At 48.3% G+C, this 9,879-nt stretch overlaps 1 protein-coding gene across 3 annotated transcripts; it reads right to left on the bottom strand.

Moving 5' to 3' along the window:
• Positions 1-3,926: 3,926 nt before the first annotated feature.
• On the bottom strand, positions 3,927-9,879 carry LOC117659559 (uncharacterized). Of its 3 annotated transcripts, none has more exons than XM_087884321.1 (2): positions 9,538-9,879; positions 3,927-5,967 (listed from the first exon to the last, which is right to left on the bottom strand). In XM_087884321.1, the coding sequence occupies exon 2, from the start codon at positions 5,875-5,877 to the stop codon at positions 4,156-4,158; it is 1,722 nt and encodes a 573-aa protein (XP_087740447.1). In that variant the 5' UTR covers positions 5,878-5,967; positions 9,538-9,879; the 3' UTR covers positions 3,927-4,155. The 3 variants fall into 3 exon arrangements, with proteins under 3 accessions (XP_087740447.1, XP_034263485.3, XP_087740448.1); XM_034407594.3 differs by lacking the exon at positions 9,538-9,879 and adding an exon at positions 8,220-8,412; XM_087884322.1 differs by lacking the exon at positions 9,538-9,879 and adding an exon at positions 7,952-8,331.

The raw sequence follows: 9,879 nt of genomic DNA, 5'->3' as shown, positions 1-9,879 counted from the left end.
TCTTCTTCTCCTCCCTACGTCCTCTTCCTTTCTCCTTCTCCTCCTCTCTTCCTCCCTCTCTCTCCTACTCTAATTTCCCTTCCCTTCCTTCATCCCTCTCTATTGCTGTATCCTTTTATGCATATGGACTACTCAGAGGGCTGAAAAAGTTATTTCTGACTGGTCCTTGCACTTTTGACCAGTCCTCGAACTTACGACTGTCCTCACATTTTACGTTTTTGCCCTATCTTGTCACCATGGTGAAGAAAAGCAGTTGTGAAATGAGTGACATGGTTGTTAAGAAAGCTGCACGGGCATAAATGTGAGGATGGTCATAAGTGTGAGGACCGGTCAAAAGTGCGAGGCCCAGTCAGAAATGACTTTTTTCAGCCCTCTGGGTAGTCCTTTTGTGCATATGGACTACTCAGAGAGCTGAAAAAGTTATTTCTGACTGGTCCTCGCACTTTTGACCAGTCCTCGAACTTATGACTGTCCTCACATTTTACGTTTTTTCCCTATCTTGTCACCATGGTGAAGAGAAGCAGTTGTGAAATGAGTGACATGGTTGTTAAGAAAGCTGCACGGGCATAAATGTGAGGATGGTCATAAGTGTGAGGACCGGTCAAAAGTGCGAGGCCCAGTCAGAAATGACTTTTTTCAGCCCTCTGAAAAAAGTCTATGCACATAGCCAAGCCCACCCGGTCACATGACGAGCTACCCACGCCTACACAGTCATGTGAGCAGCTAGCCACGCCCACCCAGTCACATGATTGCCAAGCCACACCCCCAACTAAGCCACGCCCACATAACCTGTTAAAAAATTGAATCCCACCACTGGTGAAAGGGCCTCATAAGTGGAATAGCCTAGGGCCTCTTTCAATCTAAATCCGGCCCTGGATGCAGCCTCCCCCCCCCCCCCGGTGGCTGGGTGGGAGTGGGACCTTGAGGACCCCGAATTAGAACTTGAGCCCCAAAGTTTCTTGCATCGAGAGAGGAAGGAGACAGAAAGTGAAAGAGGGAAACTGAGGCATTTTCTAACCTGAATCCACAAATGCCATCAAAAGTATAAGAAAAAGATGCTTTTTTTTGGCAAAAGTGTTTTTCTTCAGTTTTTCGTCTGAGTCTCCATTTTTTTAAGGTGCGGGAAGAGCTGAGCTTCGATTCCCTTCTTGGGGGAAGACTCTGAATTTGGAGAAGAGACCCAGAACCTCCCCCCACATCCCATAATCCCCCATTGCTGAATCACAACCTGGATGGGAAGTGCGAATTGAGGGAGAAGGATATGGGGGGGGGGGTTGCTCTCCTAAACAGACTCCCCAAAACTATCCCTTTTGTGAAGGAGGTTGCTGACCCCCCCCCAATGAGGTGGCCTTGGGGGGGTTTCAGGGGACAGAGAAGAGACCTGAACCCCAAATTGATGCAAAGGCGGATAGTAGGACTTAAGCTGTGGGGAGAAGAAAAGTTGGGTATAACCAGGGAATCTGAGGGTCTCCTCCTCAGGACCCTCAGATCCCCCCCATAGTCAAGCCACCCCCCGGAGGTCATCCAAACTGGCTGTGCAGGACCGTTGCTCAAAGCAGGACCTCGGCCAGGCCATAGCAGGCTCCCATGCTCAAAGATGAGAGTGGCAGCATCAGGATTTGAACCCAGGACCAGCTGGCTCACCAAGAGGAGAACCTTCACCTCCCATTCCTCAACGGCAATCTCAGGGCTGCTGCACCAAGAAGCAACTTCTGGAGGAAGGGTCTCTCCCACAGGCCTAGCCCAGCGTCCTTGGTGCTGAAGGAGGGTCTCTCTTGTGTGGGGTCTTAGGGGGGGGCATCTCCTGGGGTTTCCTTCGCTCTGGGCTCTTAGGTGGAAGAACGTTTCATCTCTCCAGGAGCTGCTGCTCCGAGGGGAACTCGTGAATTTTATCAGGGCAGCAAATGCAGGCAAAAATGGGGCTGCAGGGAAGGGTCCCCCTCCCCCCTTGGCTAACTTCTAAAACAGGCTCTGCCCCAGCCAATGCTGGGGGCTTCCTCCCCCCAGACTGAGTCGGAAGGAGCCCCAAAACTCCAGCTTCAATTCCCTAGAGCCCTGGTGGCGCAGCAACTAAAGCACTGTTATTAACATCAGCTGCCTGCAAGTTCAAATCTCACCAGGCTCAAGGTTGACTCAGCCTTCCATCCTAAGATACGGTAGGTAAAATGAGGACCCAGATTGTGGGGACAATAAGCTGACTTTGTATAAAATATACAAAAAGTATGAAGGCTATTGCTTAACGCATTGTAAGCCGCCCTGAGTCTCCGGAGAAGGGCGGCATATAAATCAAATAATAAAAAAAAAAATCCAAAAGCTGCATTTTTACCTCAAAAGAAGAAAAAAATTCCTTGAAAACATTTCACTTCCCATCTAAGAAGCTTCTTCAGTTCTGACTGACTGGGAGAGGGAGAAAGGAAGGATTTGTATTGTGTCACAAAGGACAAACCCATCAGGAGATGATGTCCATTTGCATCGAAAAAAACATGGGTGGCTCTTTTGAGGACAGCCAAGTCCAGAGAGGAGCCCTGGATGGAAAGGGGGGGCCAAAGCGGCCATCTTTGCCAAAATGAGCAGCTCTCCCACAACGGGGTGGTGGTGGTGGTGTGTGTGGAAAGGATCCCCTCTCCTGTCTACAACAGGGTCCTTTCAGCAGCCCAGGAAGGCTCCACACCCCTTTGCACCCTGATTCAGCACCAAATGACTGCAAGGAATATCAATCCTTCCATCCTCCACCGCTCAGTCAGAACTGAAGAAGCTCCTGGGATGAGAAGGGAAATGTTTTCAAGGGGAAAAAAACCAAGAAAGTCCAGTTTCCTTTTGGAAAAACATTTTAGGGACAACCATGACCTGGAGGATGGAGACTCTCCATAGAGACCCCTGTCTCCACTTTGCCCTTTCGAAATCTCGGCAGACCCAGCCTGGACTCAAGGGGGCCTTAAAAGACCTTAAAGGGCATCTAGTCCACCCCTTCAGGCACAAAGACAAAGGGAGATTCAGATTGAGAATTATTGGGGGAGGGCACAAAAGGAAATCCACACTGCCCTCCGGTCCTGGCAGGAAGCAGCCCCCTGAAGCTGCAACCCCCACCCTCAAGACTGAAAACCTTCCCCTCTTTCACCCTCTCTGCCTCTACTGGAGTGGTGGGGCCTGAGTTGCTCTTCCCAACTCTCCCTTCAGTGAAGGGTGCTGGGGCCCCTCCCTTTGAGATGATCTTGGGGGGGGCTACAGGGGGCTTATTTGGAAGGGGGACAGGAAAGAGGCCTTGAAAACCATTCAAAGAAAGCTAGTGGGGATGAAGATTTGGGGGGGGGAGTTTGGAGTATCTAGGGAAGGTGGGGGTCGAAGGACTGGGAGAGCCCAGGAGTATGGGTGTAGGTATCCTTATTGCGATCCCCTCCCCAGATCCCCCCCAAAGGAAGAGGGATAGGGAAGCATGGATATTGTTTTCCTTGCAGCCCAGAGTTCCTGGGGTCACTTCCCTTCTCCCGTATTTCCTGCTGCTTTTGGGGGGGGCAGAGACCCCACCAGGATCCAAGGTTCCCTCCAGAGCGTTAGGCGGACTGCTGGACCAGTTGAGTGTCTGCCTGCCTTTTTCCACCCTGGGAAGATGGAGGAGACCCGTCAGGAAGGCCCTCCCCTTCCCCTCATTTTCCTCCACATTCCAGGCCCCCCACCAAGGATGGATCCTGCTGGGACCGACAATTCCCTATTGCTCTGAAAACCGCGGCTAGCAGCTGCTGGGAACCATGGGTCCTGCACTCCCTGACAGCCTTCCTCCTCCTCCCCGCAGCCCATTTCCTGATCCAGGGGAGATCTGAGAGCCACTTCCTCAACCTTCTTTGGCTACACAATATGGCACAATCTGTCTGCCATCTTGTCTGTTTTGAGCCACCCAGTCCATCTCCTGAAAAAGGCCCTCTTGATTATTTTAAAAAATACTTTTATTCAGCATTATATGCACAGAAAGAACGTTAGTATAAATATCTCTGTGTGAATATATGGTTCCTGGTAAATGTTAAGATGTCTTGAAAAAAAGTGTTCCCAATGTTGTTCACCGCTGAACAACGGAGATTTATCTCTGCTATGGACTTTTTGGTCCTTTTTTAGCTTTGATTTACTAGGAAAAGGTTTCTCGCACTCTGTGCATTTGTAAGGCTACTTTCCTGTGTGACTTCGGGTGTGCACGCGAAGTGTTGAAGGATGGACATAACATTTCCCACACTCCAGACATTTATAAGGTTTTTCTCCAGTGTGGATTCGCTGATGCATCACAAGAGAATCTTTCCGTGAAAAACATTTATCGCACTCTGAGCATTTGTGGGGCTTCTCTCCTGTATGGATTCGGCTGTGACTTCTAAGGGAACCTGAATGAGCAAATGCTCTCCCACAGTCTAAACATTTGTAGTTTTTTTCCCCTGTGTGAATTTTCACATGACTTCTAAGGGCTGATAAGGTACTATAAAATTTTCCACAGTCATTGCATTGATATGGCTTCTCCCCTGTGTGGATTTTATGATGACCCAGAAGGCCTCGCTTGTCTACAAAGCATTTTCCACACTCTACGCATCTGTATGGCTTTTCTCCTGTGTGGAATTTTTGATGGCGTCCAAGGTGTTGTTTTTGGGAAAAGCATTTCCCACACTCCCCACATTTGTAGGGTTTCTCCCCTGTATGGATTCTCTGATGAATCTGAACATGGGCTGGCGAAAGAAAACTTTTCCCACACTCCCCACATTTATGGGGTAGGTCCCCTTTGTGCCATTCCTGGTGTCTCTGAAGTTCAAAAGAATACATAAATCGTTTCTCACATTCTGGGCATTCATAGGGTCTCTCTCCAGTGTGGCGTCTCTGATGTTGCACCAGATTTGATTTCAAGGTAAAACATTTCCCACATTCGAGGCACTTTTCGTTTTTCTCCCCTGTGTGTGTTTTCTGATGTCTCCAAAGTCCTGAACTCTGGCTGAAATATTTTCCACACTCACAGCACTTGTAAGATTTTTTTCCTGCACGAGTCTTCTCATGGGACGAAAGGTTTGCGTTCTGAGAAAAGATCTTCCCACATTTCTCCCCCGTGTGGATTCTCAGATACATCTGAACATGGGCTGGCGAAAGGAAACTTTTCCCACACTCATCATAATTATAGGGTAGGTTCCCTTTGTGCCATGCCAGGTGTCTCTGAAGTTGATGATAATACATAAATTGTTTCTCACATTCTGGACATTCATAGGGTCTCTCTCCAGTGTGACGTCTCTGATGTAGCACCAGGGTTGATTTTGAGGAAAAATATTTCCCACATTCAAGGCACATTTCGTTTTTCTCCCCTCTGTGTGTTTTTTCATGATTCCGAAGACCTGAAATCTGGGTGAAACATTTTCCACATTCAAAGCACTTGTAAGGTTTTATTCCTGCATGAATCTTCTCATGGCGCCGAAGACTTGAGTTCTGAGGAAATTTCTTCCCACATTCCCAACACTTGTAAGGTTTCTCTCCTGTGTGAATTCTCTCGTGGATTCTGAGAGTGCTTTTTTTTCGGAAAAATTTCCCACATTCCAGACATTGATAAGATTTCTCTCCAGTGTGGATTTTCCGATGTATAAGAAGGTTTGACTTTTGACTAAAGCATAAGTCACATTCCTCACATCTATAGGGTTTTTGTCTAGGGGAGCTTCTGAGATCTTTGGAGTTTTTCCCAGAGAAAGATTTCTCACCCTCCAAACCTTCACTGGATCCACTTTCCACATGGAGCTTCCTGTGGATCAAAAGGAGGGACTTGCGAGCAAAGGATTTCCCACACTCTGAGCATTCATGGGTTCTTTTGGGGGTTCTTGGAGGGCTGCTTGTGTCTGATGGGGGATCCAAGAGTTTCCCACGCTTCATGCTTTCTCTTGGCTGCTGCCTTGGGCTGAATTTCTACTATCTCTTATTAGTTGTCTTGAAGGTAAATCTTTGGTCACAGTTATTTTCCAGCTGGTGGAACAAAAAAGAAAATGAGAACATTATTTCCTTTTGAGAAACACAGAAAATCACAAAACTGTTGAAGGCAAGATGCTGTCAAAGTGTTATTGCTAATAACAGCTGCAACAGTAAGGGCAGAATTGCAGTTCTTAAGCAAAGCGGTCATGTGATGTCTCACGTAATGACCGCTTTGCTCAACAAGTGAGTTTGCAGCCCAGTTGTAGTCGTAACTTGAGGACTGCCTATAGGAAACACAAAAATCAAGGCAAAAACTTTCACTGCATTGCCATTTTGTCAAATAAAGATGAAACACAAATGAAGGTGAATATACGTGTTCCAGAATGAAGTTGCAGGATCCAATCTGGGTAGGTCACCAGGATCAGAGGTTTTTTCCTACCGAGCTTTAGATCTTGTGCTGGAGCCCTTCTTCAGGGAGCTCCTCTGTAGCAGAGTGTGTCCTGTGTGTGGTGTGGTTGTTTATGTGGACCAAACACAGAAGAGCAAACACTGCTAGAGAGAAGTTCCCTGAGGAAGGGTCCAGCACGAGAGCTAAAGCTAGGAAGACAAACCCTTTGATCCTGGTAAGCAACCCAAATTGGAACCATAAAAAAAAAACGCTTATGTTCCAAACTAATATTTAACCAAGATTCTGAGGGACCTAAAGGCCCTGGGAATGGACATTAACAACTGGGAAACCTTGACTCCGATCGTTCAGCTTGGAGGCTAAAGACCATGGCCTTCTCCAATTTGAAGAGATACTTGTTCGGCAGGCTGAGGCAAAGAGGCAGTCCCAGAACCAGCAAATTCTGGGGGCTGGGCAGGGGACAGAATGTATTTGCCCTCAGTGTGGAAGGGATTACCACTCTCAAATTGGCCTTTTTAGTCACACTAGATGCTGTTTTAGGACCTCTTTCCAGAGCACGATACCATAGTCTCTTGAGACTGAAGGATGCCAATGATGATGAGCCAAAATGAAAGAAGCCAGCAGGATGAAGTCCAACAGGAGCCAAGGCAAAGTTGTGAGTAGGAAAACGCAAAGGAAGGTGAGAGAGATCAGATGGGGAAGAGCATGTGTGAAAAGGGCCGATCTCCTCCCAAGAGCCTTGGTAGAACAGTGGTTTAATGCACCGTTATTAACACAGCTGCCTGCAATTTACTGCAGGTTCGAATCTTACCAGGCTCAAGGTTGACTCAGCCTTCCATCCTTTCTAAGGTAGGTTAAATGAGGACCCAGTTTGTGGGGGCAATAAGCTGACTTTGTATAAATATACAAAAGTATGAAGGCTATTGCTTAGCGCATTGTAAGCCGCCCTGAGTCTCCGGAGAAGGGTGGCATATAAATCAAATTAAAAAAAAAAAAAATTCCCCATCCCACAACCAAAGAGATTCAGGCAACGTATCCAAGCAGTTTGGTATGAAGTGGGATGCCAGCTGACCTTGAAGCAGAGTCTGGAGGAGACACCACCCTTACTTTCACCCCCACCCCCAGGATTCTGCCTCCCCCTGGTTCTTGGGAGTCCCTCAGGAAAGAGTAGGGAAGCAGAGGAAAGCATCAGGTGGCAACCAGCCCAAAAACTTCCTTAAAACTTTTGCTTTGTAAAACATCCACCATGAAGGGCCACATCACAGCCCCTTCAGGGCAAAACAAGGAAAATACCGATTTTTCCTGATTCTACCAAGCCTTTAGGATCAGAAGCAGATTAAACATTGGCATAAGAACAAAGGATTTCACTGTTCCCCTTTTAAACTGAGCTCAGTGAAAAGGGATCTCTTGTGGGCTAAGACAACGTGAACTCAATTCAATTAATTTAAAGCTTTTCTTTCCCCCAAACTCTCCCCTCCCCATTGCAATGAGGTCGGCCTGCGTTAAGAGCACATTACAAACGTTTTAAAGCTCCGTTTACTCCATTTTTTTTCCAACTGCAAGTGCCGGATATGGATCCTCAGAGACTTCGATCTCTTACGGACCACAGAGAGACCTTCTGAAGCAATTTACCCAGAGCTCCTTGCCGGATCCAGTCGGAGCCCCGCCCCCCCGGGGAGTCTGGGACGGGCGAGGAGGAAGCAGATCCAGCCCGGGGACGGAGCCCCCCTTTGCAACCCTGGAGGGAAGGGAGGGATCTGCTCCCTGCAGGCAACGCCAGATCTCCCCGAGGAAACCCCAGAAGCCGAAGAGCGGGATCCGCAGCTCCCTTCCTTCCTGGCGGGGAGAGGATCTGCTGGGAGGAGGGGCGGCCTGGAGGCCGGAGGGAGAGCGGCCCCACCTGCTCCGAGCGCGATGCAGAAAACTCTCCCGAGGGATCCAGCAGCGATCCTAGCCGGGGAAACGGGAATCTCGGACGGAAGCGGAGATCAAGACCGAGGGAGGGGAGAGGCGGGGGCGGGGCTTCTGCTCTCCTCTCGGGCTCTGTTCATGTCTTGAAACCCCGCCCCTTTCTCGCCTCCTCCTCTTTGCCCTCCCCTCCCAGCCAGTGCTCCAAAACCTCCTCTCTGATGGGTGTCGGTGGCAGTGTTTCCCAAACTTGACCCTTTGAAGATGTATGGACTTCAACTCCCAGAATTCCTCAACCAGGCATACTGGTTGGGGAATTCTGGGAATTGAAGTCCATGCATCTTAAAATAGCCAAGTTTGGGAAACACTGGTGTAGAGAGTTCCTCTGCCCATGGGAAGAGTGTCCCTCTCTGCATGCTGGAAGCGGGATTTCCTAATCCCCAGAGACCCCCAAGACAGGAAAGAGGAATGTTTGGGGGAGGAACCCAGATCTTCTTCCCATGGAGGTGACACAATACAAGAGGGAAACAAGCCAGCCAAGCCACTGCAAAATGGAAATGATTTTTTATTTTTATTGATTGATATCCGCCTTTTATTATTTTTACAATAACATATCCCACACATCTTCCTTTACCTATTTGCCTCACAACAATCCTGTGGGGTGGGCTATGGTGAGAGAGTCACTGGCCCAAGGTCTCCCATCTGCTTTTCATGGCCAAGGCGGGACTGGAACCCATGGCCTCAGGCTTTCTAATGCAGGGCCTTAAGACTAGGCCACATTGGATGTCCTGGGTGTTGATTGGCAATGGTCATCTTTCAAGATGGGGGGACTTCAGCTCCCAGAATTCAAATCCATAATCAAGACCGGAACTTAAGTGAGTCTCTGCACATTATGGATCCATTAAGACCTTTTGTGGGTGGGGCCCATCATAACTCCAAAAAGCTGCAGCTCGATGACTTCCAGGGCTCTGTTTGCCTTCCAGCTGTGCCTGATGAGCTCTTGGCTGAAAGAGGAGACCAATCCAAACTCAGCCTCTCCCACCTGAAGTGAAAAGGAAAGGAAGGACAGAGCCCTTCACAGAAAGGGGCACAAATAATGAAAACCCCCCCCTTGTTGGCAGGAGGAGCTGAATGCTGGCAAATGGTCATTTATTTATTATTTATTTATTTATTATTGTGATTTATATGCCGCCTTTCTCCCTAGGGACTCAAGGCGGCTTACAAAATGACAAATTCCAATACAAATCACAATGAAGTAAAATAAAAATCAGCAACCCTATTAAAAACAGTTTAAAATTATGACAGTGTACCTCCAAACGGATCAGTTGAGTTGACGAAAGAAGCATGGTGTGTGTGTGTGTGTGTGTGTGTGATGGAATTAGCATGAAATGGCAGACTAGCCCCTTTTTCCTATTTTCAGTTGACCTTCGGTGTATCCCAGGACTGGACCTTCTTCCCAGAGAGCCTTAAATCCATAAAGAGAAAGCGCCTCCATCAGACTTGAGGAGCATCCGGGTACCAGGTGCCTCTGGGGAACCGGGTGTCCAGATCAAGGGATTCACAGGGGCAGGAAGATGCCAGAAGCGCCCCCTGATGTAGCCAATAGGAATGGGGCAGATCCCAGCTTCTGAGCACATCAGCAACTAGGTCAC

Source organism: Pantherophis guttatus, chromosome 2, assembly GCF_059756535.1.
Source record: "Pantherophis guttatus breed Tessera chromosome 2, ASM5975653v1, whole genome shotgun sequence".
NCBI lineage: Eukaryota > Metazoa > Chordata > Lepidosauria > Squamata > Colubridae > Pantherophis > Pantherophis guttatus.
This window is presented reverse-complemented; position numbering and strand designations above follow the sequence as displayed.

Coding starts and splice junctions, on each gene's coding strand:
- LOC117659559 (XM_087884321.1), bottom strand. CDS start 5,877: ATGAAGCGTGGGAAACTCTTGGATCCCCCATCAGACACAAGCAGCCCT.